This window comes from Lemur catta, chromosome 1 (assembly GCF_020740605.2).
Source record: "Lemur catta isolate mLemCat1 chromosome 1, mLemCat1.pri, whole genome shotgun sequence".
Taxonomy (NCBI): Eukaryota; Metazoa; Chordata; class Mammalia; order Primates; family Lemuridae; genus Lemur; species Lemur catta.
The window spans coordinates 127,062,887-127,082,043 of NC_059128.1; the positions used below are offsets into that span (position 1 = coordinate 127,062,887).

The 19,157-nt window shown below is 43.5% G+C and overlaps 2 protein-coding genes across 4 annotated transcripts in view; one reads left to right on the top strand and one right to left on the bottom strand.

Moving 5' to 3' along the window:
- The window catches only part of PRPF18 (pre-mRNA processing factor 18), a 41,373-nt gene extending 35,366 nt beyond the window's left edge, over positions 1 to 6,007 (top strand). For both annotated transcript variants that reach the window (XM_045533719.1, XM_045533726.1), the window contains one exon: positions 302 to 6,007. In XM_045533719.1, coding sequence (XP_045389675.1) covers positions 302 to 382 — 81 coding nt within the window. In that variant the 3' untranslated portion in view covers positions 383 to 6,007. The remainder of the gene's footprint in view (positions 1 to 301) is intronic.
- An 8,257-nt stretch (positions 6,008 to 14,264) lies between these two features.
- The window catches only part of FRMD4A (FERM domain containing 4A), a 181,977-nt gene continuing 177,084 nt past the window's right edge, over positions 14,265 to 19,157 (bottom strand). For both annotated transcript variants that reach the window (XM_045533693.1, XM_045533706.1), the window contains one exon: positions 14,265 to 15,406. In XM_045533693.1, the coding sequence (XP_045389649.1) occupies positions 15,304 to 15,406 (103 nt within the window). In that variant the 3' untranslated portion in view covers positions 14,265 to 15,303. The remainder of the gene's footprint in view (positions 15,407 to 19,157) is intronic.

The window sequence follows — 19,157 nt, forward strand, 5'->3', positions numbered from 1 at the left end:
TTATAAAATATTCCATTTGGGAGCACACTAAAGTTTATTCATACGTTCTCCTATGGATGGAAATTTGGGTTGTTTCCAGTTTTTTTGTTTTGCTGTCATGAACAATGCCACAATGAACATTCTTGTGCATATCTCCAAATGCACGTGAATAAATGTTTCTCTGGATATACATCTGAGTGAAATTGCTGAGGACTGCTGCATTTTAATGGGAACATTGACAAACTGGAGTGAGTCCAGAGGAGGGCAGTTAAGAATAGTTCACCCATATCATAACCAACCTTTATTTTCTTTATTTTCTTAGGGGTTGAAGAGGTTAATGACCATTTGCCAGAAACACTTTCCTACAGATCCATCAAAATGTGTGGAGTACAATGCACTATGAGATCTGTGTATGGTGTGTAAACAACAATAAGAACCTTAAGGAAGCAGGGTATGGACTTCTGGAATTACCAACAGGAATGAGGGAAGAAGAAAACTGGAGTTGCCAGTCTGAGTTCTATCTGATGCAACTTGATTGGTTTTAAGAACTGTGATGGCTTTCATATCACATCTAACTACAAACTGATTCTGTGTCTTGCCTTCATTTTAAATGGTCAAAAAATCAAGTTCTAAAGACTTTTATTCATAGTTTAAATATGTAGACAACAGAATAGGGGGTTTAAAATGACCTTTTCCCACTAGACTTCAAAGTAGTGGTTACATGATTAAAAAGAAACATTTAAGGATGGACTTAATTGTTTTGGTAAAATATATTTGCACATTGTCTTTTATGTAATATTTGTAAAAAATATTTTTATATATTTCAACAAAAATCTGGAACCACTGAATGAAACTGTATAGTCCTTAAATGTTGCTGAACTTTTGCTGTCTTGCAATAGAATTTGAGTGTAAATGTTATTACAGTTAGCGCGAATGTTATTTTTCTTGTGTTTCAAAGCTAGCTTGCTTTTATCTTCTAAGGAGTATAAATTTTAGTATTTGTCATGTCTCAGACAAAAGGATCTAACAATAAGTAGAAGTTTGAAAAAACAAATATGGTGTATTATACCAACATAAATTCACAACAAAGTAACCCCAGGTTCAAGGTGGGGCAAAGGTTGTGAACAGTGAGAGTGGGGGATTGTGATGATGCTGATAGACCCATGGCTGACTTTGTTCCCATCCACACCCTGCCAGGCAGAGGAGGGAGGTGCCAGTACTGATGCCACTACCCAAGACAAGACAGCATGTTCTGGTTCTGGCTCTCCACAAAGTAAAGACTTGTTCTGATTTTGCAGTGTCATACTTAGATCATTGTGACCAATCACCGTGCTTTAGACGTTGAGAAGACTCCTAGTAACGTGGGTAATAGGCCGTTACCTGACCAGGTGGAAGAGGCAGTATTGGCCAGCGATGAGAGTGGGGGCTCCAAAGGCAGAACTTCCCAGCTTCACGTTTCAGCTCAGCACCTGCCAACTGTTTGACCTTGGGCAAGTAACCTAATCTTTCTAAGCCTCAGCTTCCTCATTTTAAAATGGTAATAATAACATACATTCCTCATAGCATTATTGTCATGTTTCAGTAAAATAGAATGCTTAGCACACTGGTGAATGCTAAGAGCTTAGTGTGTATGAGTTGTGTCGTCGTCGTCATTGTTGTTGTTAGAGGGTAGCTAAACTACCTTTGATGAGCCCTGTGGTTAGTGCCAGTGTCTACTCAAGCGGCACTAACCATAATGATGATGATGTTAGCAACAGTAATAATGGAAACATTGATTATACGTTTACTGTAGCTGGGCCCTATGGCTGCCCCCAACTTGGGCCAGTTCTGAGGTTAGAACGGCCGAGGCTGTGGTGGGAGCTAGAGGCCACTGAGCAGGCGGGTGTAGATTCACTCTTGTTTATTCCGGCCCCTGTTGGGAAGACTCAAAAACCAGTTTTGGCCACTGTGTTCTTCAGCTGTGCATAGACAGGGTCGTATCTGCTGGTTACTGGCCTGGTGCTGGCCAAGGTCCACTGCCCTGAGTTGAATCGGGGTTCTCTGCCTGCCACCTCCCACTTTGGAAACCTTTGCTTATGATTGTTTAGCACTTAGGGGAACTTAACAGCACAAATGGGAGGCGGCACACTTTTTCGTAAGATAACAACCTAGACTTTCTTGTGGTCTTGATAGGACTTGTTTGTGAATATTGTTGTATGAATAGTCCCCAAATTACTTTTTCTTTATTTACAATCAGGCCACTGCATGACAGTTAATTTCTTGTGGTCCTCCCTTTTGCTGTTTGTTAATATTCCACATAAAGAAGCAACTGGACCACACGACACCAGTACCTCCTAATGTTGATTAGTGTGGTTGGATGGTATGAAAGAGAAAGGAACATACTCAACAGGGCTGCAACTGTTAACCATTTGGGGCTGGCATGGAGAGAAGCAGGTTCAAAGATGTGGATCCCCTCAGAGAAAAGTTTTCCATTTTCCTGAGATTAAAGATCTTCAGATGGCTGCAAATATCATGAGGATATGCAGAAAAATGACTTCTCCCATTCTCCAAATTGAAAATTTTAGTTCAGCAGAAACTACATATTTCTGTTTTTAGCTGTTTATAAAACAATAAAGACATACCTTTTTAAATCAATCGTAATCCTGAAAGAACCATATTCCTCCTTTCGTTGAACTCCCTGCCTCCCCAGACTCCTGTCCACAGGTGATATGTATTTCTGGATTTTAATTTAGTAAAACATTGGTTTTCCCTCAGAAGTAAATAGTGCATTTCCTAGGAGTGTCATTGCAACTACAAAGATGGAGCAGTGTTTTTCAGCGTTCCAACACAGAGTCTGCGGCAGTCTGGAAGTCAGGGGGCTGTGATTTCAGTCTTCTGGGGGAAATTAAGAAAATAAAGCTGAGGCCAAAGATAATTGACACGTAGGGAGAAACAGGGGACAGTCCAGATCTTGTAGGAAGAAGGGAAGGGTCCCGAGAGACCAGAGCTAGGCGCAGGCAGCTGTCACTAATAACAGAACTTGGTGATTTGCTGTGGTCTCAGACGCTCAGGGAGAATTCCGAGGACTAGGAAATAGGATTGATAGCACTCTGACTTTTTAATGCTAAGCTCTTCCTTCTGGCGATTTCCTGACCTATTCCAGCACTTCAGAGCACCCTAGGGTTTGATCTCAGTAAGTAATAGAAATGCAACCATCTTTTTGTTGGAAAGAAAGTAATATTATAATTTATTCTGAAAGTAAACAGCTTGGAAAAGACTCAGAAACAGTGTTTTAGAGTCTCTGGTAGATTGGAATTTGAGGGTTCGTATCACTGGCTCCTTTTCAACCACAAAATCCCCCCTCTCCCTCCCTGCTCGGTGCTTCTTAACATAGAAGGCTGAGTACAGTGGGCAGTTTCAAGGAAAGGAAGCATTAAGTTGAGATGTGGCTCTTTCCTTTGTCTGAACATCTTGAGGAGTGTGACTTAATGGGTTGTGTCTCCTGTCTCCCCCAGTATACTCCCATGAATGGCCTGAAGGAATAACTTTATCCCATAGAAATTCATGGTATGGTATCGAGTTGGGAGTCTTGAGCCGAAAAGCACTTTCTCACGGCATCTTGATGTAAGAGCTTCCAGCTGTCCAGAGTGCGAGGGCCAGCGCCAGTCCCCAGGGGGTCACTATGGGAACACTGTTATGGCAACTGGTTTTCATCACAGACTGCAGTTCCATTGGCTGAATTATAACCACACGTTAGTCCTTTAATGGTTTACAGTAACCTTAAAATCTTTTGAAATTTAAAAATAAGTTCTGGTGGTGTGGAGTAAGTAACCAGGGGAACACAGTATGGCTAGCAGCAGCAGCTGTGGTGTGCGCCGACCCCATTTGAGATTTTGGAACCATACTCGTTAAAATATAGGATATTTTTTACGTTTGCCCAAACAGTTTATTATGAAAGCATTGATTATGTATTTTCTCCCATTGTAAGCTCTGGGGTGCTTTATACTACTTGCTTAAGCTAATCCTTGTATTGCCAATGATGGTTAACTCTAACTAGGCCGCTTGGAATTGTTCAGTTTCTCCTTCCCTGTCCTTAAGCACTAGCTTTCTCAACTTTTCCTCACAGCGTTCAAGCTTAACACATGCTTTCACCATGGAGGGCAGCTAAGAAGTTTCGAGCTGCTTTTTGAGTGTTATTGGTGACCTCAGATTCATTCCCTGAGCTTTTTCTGGCCGTGGCAGTCGAGTCACGCCCACAGTCTGCTCTCCCTGCTTTTCTGAACTCCCAGTTTTACAACTTGCCAAAACTGAATTGCTTTCGCTCTCAAACTGCTCTTCCTTTTCGACTTAGGAGATGTTATGACCCGTGAGTGTTGCAGTCTGAGCCTGGCTTTCTGAGTTGCTGCCATCCTGGGAGTTAAGGTTGTAGAGTTTGAAACTTTTTAGCCACAACTCACAGAAAACTGATCAGTGCATGGAGACGCAGTATTATATACACACATGCATGTACAGGTGAAACGAAAGCTCTTGCCATCCTGTGGGCGAGGCATTCTTAAGTTTTCTGTTCTGGCGGATTTCTTTCAAAAGTATGCTGGAGGTTATCCTCTAAATTGGTTTACAACCCATTAAGGCATGATTATCAGCAATTTGAAAAGCACCAATTAAAAGGAATCACCAGCAGAGTTAAGGAGGGAAACAACGACCTTGTTAGATGAATTCAGGGCAAAGGGACTATACCTCTTTACTTTTTTTAATACGAAGATAACACTTGGCTCTCAAGGTTAGTGTGAAATGTAGCCGATTATAAAACCTTGAATACTTCAAATGCTAAATAATTCTGAAGCAGTACATAATTCTTAAGTTTAAAATGGGGAGATTTGTGCATAGAGAGAGAAGAAAAACCAAGACAGGCAGCATGTAAGTCACCTGTAAGAACACTGGCAGCAGGGACAGTGTCTGCCTTGGGCTGGCTGTACCTTGGTGGGTAACTAATGCAAGATTAAACAAGGTATTATAAAATAAATTGAAGGTCAAAGTATGAAATAGACTTGAGGCCAGGATAGATAGAAGAGTCTAGTATTAGACATTGAGTATCTGTTAAGAAAAAGTGCTTTGTTCAGCCCTTTGAAAATTATTTTCCAATGCTCACGTAGTGCTTGGTTACGTTTCTTTTAATGTAAATTTTTATTGGAAGTATAACATACATACAGAAAATCGTAAGAGTACTATATCATAATAGATTTTTCACCAAGTAAACATGCCCCAAAGTAACTAGCATCCAAATCAGAAAAGATAATATTATTAACACCCTAGAAATCTCTTCATGCCTTCTAGTTGCAGCCATGGTCCTCATTCCTAACATCATAATTTTAAAAACATCTTTATTGATATATAATTCACATACCATAGGTTTTACCCATGTAAAATATACAATGGTTTTTATTATGGTGCATTCAGAGTTGTGCAACCATCTCCACAGTCAGGTTCAGAACATTTTCATGACTCCAGAAAGAAACCCTGTTCCCATTAGTAGTCATCCCACACACAGTTTTGCCAGTTTTCTAAGTTTACCTGTTTATAAATGCAATCAAACAGTATGTGTTTGACCTCTTTTATGTTTGACTTCTTTGGCTCAGCTAGGGTTTCTGATACTCATCCCTGTTGTGTGTAGTTGTGGTTCATTCATTCGTTGCTGTATCCCACAATTTATCCATACTACTCTTGACAGGCATGTGAGTTTCCAGTTTTTGCATGGATTTTTTGTATGCATTTCTTGGTGAATATAAATTTCTGTATGGTATAGACCAAAGTGTGAATTTGTATAAACTCAGCTATAGACGATACTGTCAGAGAATCTTCCAAAGAGCTTGTACCAGTTTAGACTTGCACAGCAGGATTTGAAGTTCCAGTTACTCCATATTCTGGCCACACTTGATGTATCTGTCATTGTCATTTTAGCCCTTCTGGTAGTTATGATGGTATCATGCTGTGGCTTTAATTTGCGTTTTCCTTGATGACTAATAAAGTAGAGCACCTTTCTCATATGTTACATAACCATTTGGATATTATCTTTTGTGAAATTCCTGTTCAAGATTTATTTTTTGTCCATTTTGTTTCTATGTTTGTTTTGAGATGGGATCTTGCTCTGTTGCCTGGGGCATCATCGTAGCTCACTGCAACCTCCAACGCCTAGGCTGAAGTGATCCTCTTGCCTCAGCCTCCCAGAGTAGCTGGGACTACAGGTGTGCGCCACTGTGTCCAGTTAATTTTTCTATTTTTTTTTGTAGAGACAGGTCTCACTTTGTTGCTTGGGCTGGTCTCGAACTCCTGGCCTCAAGCGATCCTCTTGCCTCAGCCTCCCAGAGTAGCTGGGATTATAGGCGTGAGCCACCTCGCCTGGCCTTTTGTCCATTTTTTCCTATCGAATTGCCTGCCTTTTTCTTACCGATTTATAGTTCTTTATGTATTCTGGCTAGATACATGTATTGCAGATATTTCTCCTATGTTGTTAGATAGATGTATTGCAGATACTTCTACCCAGTGACTTGCCTTTGTGCTAGGTTACTTTTTATGCAGTGGGGAAATAATCTTATGACTAGCTGAGATATTGATAATAACCTTTGTTCAGCTATCTTTGCCAGATTTAAAAATCGAATAACACGTCGAGCTTGAATAACATAATTTTTGTTTAATGATATTATCGTAGTGACATGCCTAAGAGTATAGGATTTGAGAAAAGAGGAAATCATATGAGTTTTTATACTTTTTGTTAGACTTTAAATTGAACTGGATTACTATTTAAGACTTGGCTATTTTTGTTTTCCTTCTTTTGGTGTGCAAGTTTACGTGTCACATATGTGTGGTGTAGACATTGCTAGTTGCTTACCCAATTTTCATTCTCTCTTATAAACAGAATCCTAATTTGTTTAGAGCTGCAATGTGCACAGTTAAAATTATGTGCTCTCCCAGGACCTTTAGTGGTTAGGATTGGTCACATGGCATAGTTCTGCCAATGAGATACAGATAGAAGTCTATTGGGTGGGACTTCTGTAAAATTTATTGCTTTTTTAAAAGACACAGACTTAGCTGACATACGTATTGTGCCCTTTCCCCGTGGTCGTGATGCTTAGGTGCCTGGCAGCCATCCTGCAATCTTGACAGTGAGAGACACTTGCTAAAGATGGCAGAGCAGAAGATAAAGCTTGGTTTTTTGATGACATCGTGCGATCACTGTATAAGAGTTGAACCTCTGTATTAGAGTTCTCCAGGAAAACAGAATAGATAAGAGAGATTTATTGTAAGGAATTTGTTCATGTAATTATGGAGGCTGAGAAGTTCCACGATAAGCTGTCTGCAAGCTGGAGACCCAGGAAAGCTGGTAGTGTATCTCCCGTCTGAACCTGAAGGCCTGAGAACGGGCAGAGCTGATGGTGTAACTCCACCGTGAAGGCAGGAGACTGATGTCCAGCTCAAGCGGTCAGGCGGACAGCAGATCTCCTTTACTCACTTTTTTGTTCTCTTCAGGCCTCGAGTGGATGGAATGATGCCCACACTGGGGAGGGCACTCTGCTTTACTCAGTTTACTAATTCAACTGTTACTGTCATCCAAAACACTCTCATAGACACACTCAGAATAATGTTTAACCAGCTATCTGGGTACCCCTTGTCCCAGTCAAGTTGACACACACAATTAACCATCACAACTGCCTTCCTCCAGGCCTCATGTTACATGAGAACAGTACTTGGTAAGTGCCCACAGTTGGGTTTCCATCATATTTTGTTTAATTCAGTTCCTAAGCAATATATATGGTACTCAAATTTCTTGGCCTTGAAAATCATCGAGGCTCGTGGCAAGTGTGTCATGGTGCTCTGAGGTCATGTCTGTGTCAGCTGGAATAGAATCTGATGTTGCCACAACCTCCTAAGATATAAATAGGCAAAGCAGCATTCACCGGAACTGGTTCTGTGAGTATATCAGTACAATGTGATCTCAGTTACAGAAAAGCCACAAATCAAACCAATGGTCAAGGCAGTTCAAGGACAACCAGGTATTGGGGCAGATGCCAAAAGGAGTTCTTGCCTGTTGTCAAGATTCTTGGTCACCCGGTGTTTTGGACAGAAGCATCTAGCTCTTGTTCCTCTCTTGTGTTCTTTCCAAATCTCCATTGTAGTAAAATATGACTTTAAGAGGAATAAATTCTCTTTCTTCTGAATATTATGGATGTGAAAGATATTTGAGAAAATACATGATGGTGATTTCAGCCTTTTGGGAAAAGTAGCTTGATATGCTTCACTTTGTTACTATTACACATTGCTTCTAAGCAACTCATATTACAGTAACATGGACCAAAGTGCATGTGGTTTTCGTCCTTTATAACATTTTTTTTAAATCTGAAAATTTGTTCAATATATTATAGCAGTAAATTTAAGAGGCCTTTAGTGCGATTTTAGTAGTTCATCCTTTGACTAGGAACTTCTAGCATGTTGGCCAGCCACAAGTCAGAGAGGCGAAGGGCCAGGAAGGGCGCTGGTGGTGACGCTGCTGTCCCTCAGTTCCAAACACACCTTCGTCATGAGATTGCAAACCCCTCTCTCTTGTGCTGGCTGGCTTTCTGTAGCTGTCACCAACAGCGGACACAAAGACCGGAACCTGCGGGAGGGAAAAGGGATCTGCTCCTTTCTGTTTGCTTCCTGTTCTTCACTACGATGGCACAGCAGCGGTTCTCCAGCCTAGCATGGCAGGTAATTCCTGAAGGAGCCAGCTTTGTCTTGCCACTCAGCGATCACGGCACCATCGAGCCAGCGCCCCCTCTTCAGATGATTCAATCCCAGCCCTGCGGGGATCTGCCAAGTCTCTGAGGGATTGGTACAAGCTGGACAACGTCCACTCCTAAGAGTTTTGACCCCCAGCTCCTGGGACGTCTCCTTCCAGCTTCTAAATTCTAATAATCCCAGGCTCTTGCTGTTTGTTCCCAGCCCTACGTGTGGCAGCTGCCTCTTGCAGTTACCATCTCTGTGACACCTGTGTGGCCCCTTTGTGCCTTTCCATGTCTTCACTATCTGGTTGACAGTCATTTTTATTAAATCATCTCTGTTAAAATAATTGGTGTGGTCTTGGTCCCTCATACAACAGGCAACCAGGTTTTTAGCTCCAGGAAAAGGGGCAGGAGACCCAGGTCCTGTTCCAGGCAATCCCTACCTCAGGTGGATTTTCCGTGAGCACCCAGCAACGCAACACAGGGACCTTCCCCTGGATCAGGCCACATCCCGTGATAAGACCCAAATCAGGATCATCCCAATGTCCGTCTCCTCCTGTGCTCTGGCCAGGAGGTGCTGCTGGGGGGAAGATTCACAATCTCTATCCCGTGTCACCTGGACCCTTTCTGCTGTCACACTCCTGATGCTTTCTTTGTGCCTCTGCTCTATCCTGGCCCCAGCCTGCCACCTCTCCCATCTCAATGGGCCGGTGTCCTCACCTACATTGCTCATCCCAGGTCGCATATGGAGGCAACTTTAAGGTCTGCTTCTGCCTCCAAACTTACCAGCATCTTTTTTTTTGTTTTTACCCAACTTGGAGGAAAAGGTGTTCCTGCTCCTGTCATAGGTTAAATCTTCCACTGTCCCTGTTTTCTTACCACCTAATATGTCATAGAACTTAGTATTTTCCTCCTCCACTCCCAATGCAATATAAATCTCCTAAGGGCAGGGAGTTTGCATCTGTTGTGTTTGCTGCAGATGTGAGGTGTGAGAGAAAGCAGTCATGCATGATTCCAGAGGGTCCTGAACACTGGAAGGCTGCAGTTGTCTGGAACTGAGCTGAGAACACCATCCGTGGGGCAGGTTTGGAGGGGACAGTCAGGAGTTCTGTTCTGGATGTGTTAGCACCTTAGACATCCATGTGGGAAAATTGTGTAGGCAGTAGGATGTCCACATTTTAGAGAGGAGGTCCAGGATGTGGGGGTAAATACAGATGTCATCAGCATGCAGTTGGCTTGTAAAAAACCCATGAGACTAGATGGGAGCTACAAAGAGTGATTGTCAATAATCAACAGGAGTCCAAAGACCGAGCCCTGGGATGCTCTAACACTAAGAAGTCAGACAAGAAAAACAAGGAAATTGAAAAGCAGATCCCTGGATTGTGATAGGAAGAAAGTTCCTTCCTTAAGTGGCCTGGAATCCAAGAGAAGACAGTGCTCCAGTGAAGCCAGGGGGATCGAGTGTGTCTGGTGTTGCTGGTAAGTCACATAAAATAAGAACAGAGAATTAACCATTAGCTTTGGCATTGCAGAGTCTCCCTTGAGTTGAGAGTGGGTTTGGTAGAGTGGAGGGAATGAAAGCATGATTGGAGTGGGTTTGAGAGAATTCAGATGGATAAAGGAAAAATAAAAGGAAACTCTTAGCTTGTGGGGATCAAAATTTATGAAATGTGGGTTTCTGATACAAAAAAATCATGGTGGGATTATAAACCCATGGGCCCTAGCAATGACTCTCCACTGCTTATTCTCCTGAGTGCAGTGCAGGCCCTTTGGCTCTTGCCTGAGTAGATGGATACTGGCTCTGCTGGGTGCATGGCTTTGTGCAAGCCATAGAGGCTCTACCTGCAGCTCTTGCATCTTTTCCCTGCCATCTCTGACCAGTGGCATCTTGAATGAGGTGTTGGTGAGAGATGCCCTGTGTACTCACTTGCTGATCTCCTGTCCATGGGAATCACTGTAATCTCTTCTATTTGTTTGATGCCGGTGACCTCCTTTCCCCAGGTGTTTGTGGTTGTGTGCCTGCTGGTCTCCTCCACGAGGACCCGGACTCCGCACCAAGCATGTAGCAAAATGATTTTGATGGAGGCCCACTGCCTCCTTGCTGGCCCTGTGGTTCTTCATGCCCCCTTTTTAGAGAGCGCTTTACATAGAGCATTTTGAACTGGTATTTTCTAATACTTTCTACTGGGATTGGGGTGTTTACTTTGTGTTCTCCAATAATCAAAATAGTAACTGTTAGGCATCACCTTGTTGGCACTATGCAAGGAGAGAGTGAGTTGAAAGGGAGGAGTGGGAAAGAAATGGGAATAGTCTCATCTTGCTGTGTGCCAATTGTCTTCATGTGATAGACTTAATGAAGAGAGAATAGATTAATTTCCTGAGCTGTATATATTTACATGTAAAAGACTTATCGAAGGTCCTTTTCTGTTTTTTTAAGTGTAGATTATCTTGAGATGCGCTGGTTGCTTCCCCAAAGAAAGGAGGCTTCAGGCTCTCCCATGAGCGGTTTTTAGGGCTTAGGAAGCAGAGAACGCTGTCTCGATGGGCTCACTTCCAGACGCAGTTTGGATTCTCAGTGGATCCTTTTCCTTTTTGGCAGGGTCAGCTGGCTTTAGTGGCCAAAGCTTTAGCAAGGTTTCCCTTCCAGATATGTTCTTGGAGGCCAGACTTCCAGTTTCCTGCTAGTGAAGAGATGCCTGTTGGGTTATGAGGACAGGGATTAGATGGTAGCAGAGTCTCTACTCGGCCCGTCACCGGTCTACCCACAAATGGGGGACTTTTGTACCTACAGGCCCAGTAGGCACTTGCTTTGGTGATATGATCTAGAGGGTGGGCACAGAGGGTGAGCACAGAGGGTGAACAATGGTGGTCATAGTGAGCCCACGAGTCCTATGTGATTGACTCTTTGCATCCTACCCAGAACATGGAGACAAGAGGCTGGGGACAGTCCTCAAAGCCCAGATTCCCTAGGTGTTCCTTCTACTGAGGGACTGTTCCATGGGGACAGTACGCATGGCTGGCACATATTATACATGGGCAACTGTTTGTAATGAGCCGTGATACAAAGACTGACCTCTACTCTCAAGTCCTTTTTTGTAGTAGGACAAATACATAATTTAGACTATGTTAGCTTGTGTATTTAACAAAAGGAAACTAGAATAAGAGAGAATTAGCCTCTACCAAACAAACCAAGCTTGCCTGTATCATCTAGCAAGCCAATAAGAATACGATCCGTAGACTGACTTTTAAAAGGAGCCCAGTGAGGATGCAGGCACCTGAATTACAGATTCCCAGAGCATGCTTCAGCATGTATCACTTAGACCCAAACACACACAATTTCCAAGAGGCAGCTGGGATCTTTTCATTTTGAAAATGCTTTAATAAGTGTTGACAACACTGTTTTGTAAAATGTAAAGGTACTATACAAATTCTTAATACAAAAAGAATAAATTAAAAGCAGATTTCTTAATTCTGCAACTTTGTCTACAACATACATCTTTTTTTCATTGATTACAGTTGAACAGAATCCAGTAAAATCATTTTACATGCTCTACAGTCAGTTTCAGGAGCAACCTAATCTTTTTTTCCCCCATTATTAAACTAGAGTCCATTTTACACAACTTGTAATAAACTATTGACATTAATGTTTATGTAAAACTTTACACCTAGTTAACTAAGCAGTAACTGGTCGTCTGATAGCACCTGGATGGGGTTTGCTATAGTTAGAACTAAACTAATAATGAAAACAAATTGGAATTTTAACAGTTTCAACACTCACCTGCATATGATAAAATTTAAAAAAATCAACCTGGCTCACAACATAGTCTGATGTGTGTGTTTTCACCAGTCTTCTGCCTTAAACAGGCAATTTCTTATACGTATCCGAAGAATCCAATAGGGACTTTATATCAGACCAGGGACTTCATATTTCATCTTATTTTGTTTTAAAGAAATAGGGATATATAAAGAGTTTGCAAGTGCTTGTATACAGTAACTACATCATTTCCCACCACACTGATCATTCATCATGTCAGTCTCTAAGGACTCTTTTTTATGTACATTTTGTAATAACTGAACGCAGCTAAACAGTAAAACCTGTTTTACTTAATCTGTCTTTACTTCCAGACTATCATGATGTTTGCTAGAACTGTAATTCCTGCTCCCACTCCATTCTTCTCTGTCCCCTGAATCCAAACCAGAACCCAAGTTTTTAGAATTTTTGCCTCTCATTCCTTGTAACTCAACTGGGCTAAAAGCTTCATCTGATTAAAAACTTGGCTTCAAGCTACTATCCATGTTGTATAACCTGTAACCGTGTAACCTCATCACCTTCTCTAGCTCCCTTGTGACTTTTCCTGCTGCACATAGTTCAGTCTGATTATTCATGCATCTTCTTTTGGGAGAAAGGAAAAATGGCCCAATGTATAATGTTTCCAAATGGGGAAGGGGGAAAAAAAAGACAAAACCAAAAACCTGTAGCTCTGACGATCAAAAAAGGAGTAACAAAAATATCCCCCAGTGAATCCCCAGAGTCATTGAGTAAGTTCATAATCGGTTTCTGTCAGTTTCTATGTATCCTGCAGGTTATGCCTAAAGTGTTCTGGGAATCTTAATCCCTTCTACAAGCTGGAATCACCAACCCAGCTGTGCTAGGAGCCGGGGGGAAGCAGGCCCTGAGTCGTTCACAGAGACTGGTGGAGGCCGCGGCCGCCAGTCCCTGCCAGGTGTGCATGTTCCAGCTCAGCTCTCAGCGCTTTCCGGGCTACAGCGGAGGGAACAACGTGAGTAATGGTTTTGTTTTAGTATCCAGTCTTCCCCTCCTGGTCTGGTAGAGTCTATTGTTATTCTTGGATTACACATACATGAAAAACGAAGATTTTTCCTTTTTTACGCTAAAGCTAACTTCAGTTTTCTGCTTTCCCACAAAACTACCCCCACCCCGGCTCCTGTCCCTGGCTGTCAAATGCCTTTCTGATAGGAAGTCATCACAAGTGAGAAAAAATATCCCCCCCCCCCGCCCCCCCTCCCCCACTTGCGCCAACAAGCACAGCATACCAGCTCTGTGGAGACCTTTTTGTGCCGTCTTGAGTAACCCAACTAAGATTGTGCACTGGTTCGTTATTATAAAAGTATTTTTGAGGCCTTTGAAGATCGATGGCTTTCCAGTTGTGTATTAAGCATAGCTCAAAACACATGTAAACGTGCAGCTCCCACACATGTTATTTTTCTTCCTCTTTTGGTATCTGCACATAAACGTGCATCCAAGTAACTGCTAATGTTGTGGGCACGTGGGCCCTTTGGGAGCTGTTTTTTTTTCCAACCCTGCTCTGCCTGCTGGCTAGTAGACACATGAGTCAAATCTTTCTACCTAAGGGCATAGTTGGGTTCTTGGAATAAGTGACACATAGAAGTTGGATCTGAGCTCTTTGTCACACAAGTGCTAACAAACAGAAAATGAGCCACGACATTGAAAACACTTGAATGGATCGCAATGTGCTTTTTCCCTTGGTTTCCCATAAAAAAGAAAATGAAACACCTTGTGCAAAAAAATACGATACACTTTTACTGGTTGTTTTAATGAGAGAGAACCACTTTTGGCAATTACCACCTTATGTGTACTACAAATCCTGAAAGGAAAGCAGCGTTGAGTCTTGGGCTTGGGGTGAACCACCTGCGTAGACCAGGGCAAGTAGTACACTCTGCTATTCCCCGTGGGTCTCTGTTCCTTTGTGTCCAGACTGATGGAGGGTCTGCATCAGCAGTGCCAGCCAAGACTCCCTCATCTTTACCATCACACTGGGTTAGTTTTTCAGGCTCTCTATGGAGAGAGAAGTGGACCATTGAGGGAGAGGGACAGAGAGAAGACACCAATTTACAGATGGTTGACTTTCACTTGTGTGTAGTAGCAGTCTAGAATTTAAAAGAAATTTCTTTGCAGAAAGAATGTCTTCCTCTTGGCCCCTCTTATTTGTGTTTTTATTATTTTTTTGTTTGTTTAATCTTTGGCAGCATAGAACTGATTGTGATCCTCTGATGCATGTCTGCAGTGTTGAGCTTCCTTGTCATCCCCCATTCTCCAGAGCCACTCCCCCAAAGCTGTCCTGGAAAGGAATATTTCAGGTACGAGCTGAATATCCCACGAGGCGTCCTCTCCATGAAGTGCTTGGTTGGCCTACAGGTGGCAGGCTGGACACAGCTTACTGGTCCTTCCGATCACCCTGTACTCAGCCCCCTTCCTGTTCTGCACCGATGCTACTTGTCTGCAGGAATTCCATGCCAGCTGGCCTCCCTGACCGTTCCTGGCCTGGGGGGCCGTCATGGCAGGGGGAAGCCACCATGGTGCCATTGAGGATTGGTGTCTGGCCCTCTGTGGGCAAGAGAGCCAGGGGACACACAGTGGGACCGGAACCTTCCAGAATGTCTCCTCAGTCAGGTTTTCAAGGGTGAGGGGATGCGGAGACAGGAGAAAAAAAAAAAGTGCTGAGGGCCGAAGCTGGTGCAGGGTGACAGTGCGTCTGGGTAAGGCAAATGAGAGGCAGTGAGGTGATCTCAGAATGGCGTTGAGGCGGTCAGATCAGGCCGGGCTGGCTCACACGAGGGTCCCGGGCTTGGCTTTTTCCTGCCCGTACCACTGGACATCAGCTAGTTCTGGATAGAGGGAGGAATCCAGGAAACAGCTGTCACTGTAGCTCCTGTGGGGAACCAGAGAGAGGAGATGTGACAGTCAGGGAAGAAGGGAAGGCACGTGCCGGCCTGTTCAGAAGTGCGCGTCACTTAACAGCGCCTGTTCACAGATGGCTCACACGGACTGACAGAATCCACACCAAGGGGCCTCCTGAACCTCTAACACAACTGCAAAGAGGAAAATGCAAACTCACACTGAATGCAGCAATTCAGTGGTTCCCAAGCTTGGCTGGATCCTGGAATCACCCGGGAACTCTCAAAAATACTCAAGTCTGGGCCCCACCCCACAGATGCTGGTTTACCTGGGCTGGGATCTGTGTGCTGGGAGCTTTCAAAGCCCCCCAAGGTGATTCTCAGATGCAGCCGAGGCCCAGAACCCCCTGGGCACGACCTTCCCCACAGCAGCTGCCTGGGGTGTCCTGCGTGAGACCAATGGGTGACCAGATCTCACTGGTCGATTTTTATTCCGTCCTAGGACATTGAAAACACGAGGTTTCGCTAGAGTGAAATTGAGGTGGTATTTTGAATTGAGTTTTTAAAGTTCTTCCAAAAAATCACTGTTGACCCTGCTTTATTCTAAATAACATGTACTGTTTTGTGATTATAAAGAAGTGTTCATTGAAAATATACAGGAAAGTATGTAGAAGTAGATAAGTCGGTAAGAGGCTTTTTTTTTTTAAAGTCTATTTCAGGTGGGCATCACTAATTTTGGCTGGGTAGAAGGAATTCTTAAATATCAAGAAGTGATCACATTATGTTGAGGTCTATAATCACTACTAGGGATCATTAGGAAAAGTAACCCTCTCTGGCGTACGCTGCTCCTTGCGGGACAACCTCTCCCTAACTCCACTTGGTCCTGGGGGGAGGGGATCCCCACCAAGGTGCCACCCTGCACCTACTGGGGGGAACAAGTGACCCAGGTGGGCCATTGACAGTCCCTGGTGCAGAGAGGGCCACATGCACAAGGATGCCATTTCCTCCTAAGAATGAAGTTAGTGGGCCAGGATGCAGAGCTAAGATGGGAAGAACAGGGAGGCCTGGTGCCAGCTCTGCCACAGCGTCCCACTGACTTCAGTGTATACCTGCTGCCATCTGCTCACACTTGCTGAAGTGAGTTCTTTCTCAGACATTACTGGCTCATACTGGCACATTTGAATGGGCTGGCAAAGTTTGATGGAAATTTTGTTTCTGACACAACAGGGTCTCCTTGGACTGAATTGTCTTTAGGGCTTCACAGGATATAAGGAACTACCACAGCCAGTGTTTCTCAGGGTGCTCTGAGGAAATAAAAGAAGGTTCCATGGACAAGTAAGTTTGAGGACTCTGCCTTTTGGAGCACTGTAGTGTACATGGGCATATAGTAAAGGCTCTGAGAAGTCCTGCATTACTTTGTCCCCACTCAGAAGTCCCTAAATAGTATCACCTAGGAAAATCTATAGAACATACTTTAGAAAATACTATCTTAAATAGCCTAATATTATCAAATGTGTTTGAACCTTTTGTATGTTGTATCCTAAGTAGTTTCTGGTTGAAACTATTACTGTTAAAAAGTTGAGTAATAATTGTATCACAAATACAAAGGGCCTTTGGGACAATGTACTCTGTTCCAGAGGAACTAAAAGTCTGCTATGTAGTGATCATAAAACTTTGAGGAAAGGCCATCGAGTTCACAGTGCTGGTGTGTACGTAAGGCAGCAGGTTAGGGGGAGGGGTCTTGTTCATTCTGTATGTGAAGACACAGTCTAACCCCTGGCTGGCCCACACTACTGTCCTGTGGTTCATCAGGGAGGCTTCTGGATCACAGGATCCTACATACGAGAGGCAATCAAGATAAATGATAGGATCTTTTTGTTTAGCTCATTAGCTTATAAGAAAGCCAATGTGTAAAATAGCTGAACTAAGATCCGAATGGCGGGGTAGGATGGGAGATGCTGGGTTTGTTCCCCACGTGGCGCCCGGAAGAGCCACAGTGTGAAAAGCACCAGCCTGTCCTATTCCTGCCCCTGAGAAGGGTGGTGCTTCCAGCGACCCAGAAAGAGCTGACTCTCACGCGTCTGACATGCATATTTTTTTAGATTAAAAATTATTTACTAAAGGAATAAAAGAGAAAACTATGAAGCTGGAAGAAAAGACATATTCATCCAACCTTTCAGTGTTTTACACAGACCATTTCTTAATGTTCCCCCATTATTAGTAAAGTAACGAACATGTATTTTGTTTTTGATTTTTTTTTTTTGAGACAAGGTCTCGCCCTGTCACCCCGGCTAGAGTGCAGTGGCATCATCACAGCTCACAGCAACCTCAAACTCCTGGCTTGGTGGGACTACAGGTGTGTGCTAATTTTTTTTCTACTTTTTGTAGAGGTGGGGATCTTACTCTTGCTCAGGCTGGTCTCGAACTCCTGACCTCAAGCGATCCTCCCACCTTGGCCTCCCAAAGTACCAAGTAACATGTAACCACATGTTTGTAAGTTAAATGATATTTCTCAAATGTTACTTGATGTGTTGGTCTCCTATTCTCACGTTTGGGGAAGAAACCTGTGGTCTGGCTGCTCAGTATAAATGCACTTCTATGCTAATAGGCGAGACTGCTTAGGAACATTTATTCCTCACAAATAATACAAATGGGGGCTCACTAAGTAGTCACTGTAGTAAATTTAAGTCAGTCATTCACTGTAATATGTGCTGGGATATGGTGATGGTGTCTAGGTATGCTCTCTAAGCTGTGACCCCAGAGACTAGCTTAGACTGGGGCACTCTTGCCCCCTGTGGGTCCCGGGAGTGGTGACTTCCGATTCTGCTGATGGGCAGTGGAGGCAGGGGGAAGATGTAACACTAAGATCTTGGAGGGAGGAATTTCAGTGGAATTGTTTTTGTAAATGTACATTTCAGCATGCTTCCTCTTCATAGCTTAATATTTGAGAAATATGATTTAACTTACAGAACCAACTGGCAGCCCATTACTGGGGTTGTTGAATTGTGCTGCAGTTGGTCACAAAGCCAGGGTGACGAGGCCCTCTAGAGTCACCCTGTCTTGGCTAGCCTGGGCAGGTGTTGCTGTCTGTATCTCAAGTTCCCACTACCATCCCCACCTCTGTTGTCCTTAGCAGATGACTGGGCCCCCCATACTGGGAGGAGAAAAAGATGATTCTTTCTACTTCAACATCATCCTATCTCTAAATTTCTTCTCTGGCAGCAGAGGGTGTGAGGTGTCCATGTTCCTTTCAAAGGCTAAGCCCCTGTCTCTCCAGGCCCCCATCTGCCAACTCAGGGAACTTGCAGTAAAAATTGTTCCCCCTCTGTCTCCTAATTTATTCATGATCTTGTCCTAACTGACTTTTCAGGCTGCAATATAACCCTGTCCTCTAGCTTGTTTCTGCCCTTAGACGGGGGGAGACCCAGAGAGGCCATTCTAAGCCCGTCTGCAGGCCTCTCAAGCTAGGCTCATGTAGAGTTTCCACGAGCTCAAAAGTGATGCCCTCACCTCTGAAATCCTCTTGGTATTTCATTTCTAAGCCTTATCGCACTTCATACACAAGTGCAGCAGTTTCTCATTCCCCTGTACATCTACTGATAGACTTTACAAATTGTTGATTTGTTTCTAGCACAGTTCCTGGAACATAGTCAGGGTTCATTTTTTATCTAATAAACTTATATGCTTTTGCATGGTATCCTTATCGTTTATCTCTTGAAATGCTATTTGAGTCCATTATCTTGTGTCCCAGGTAGGAACCAGACCAGGTGTTACTGCTTTCTGCCC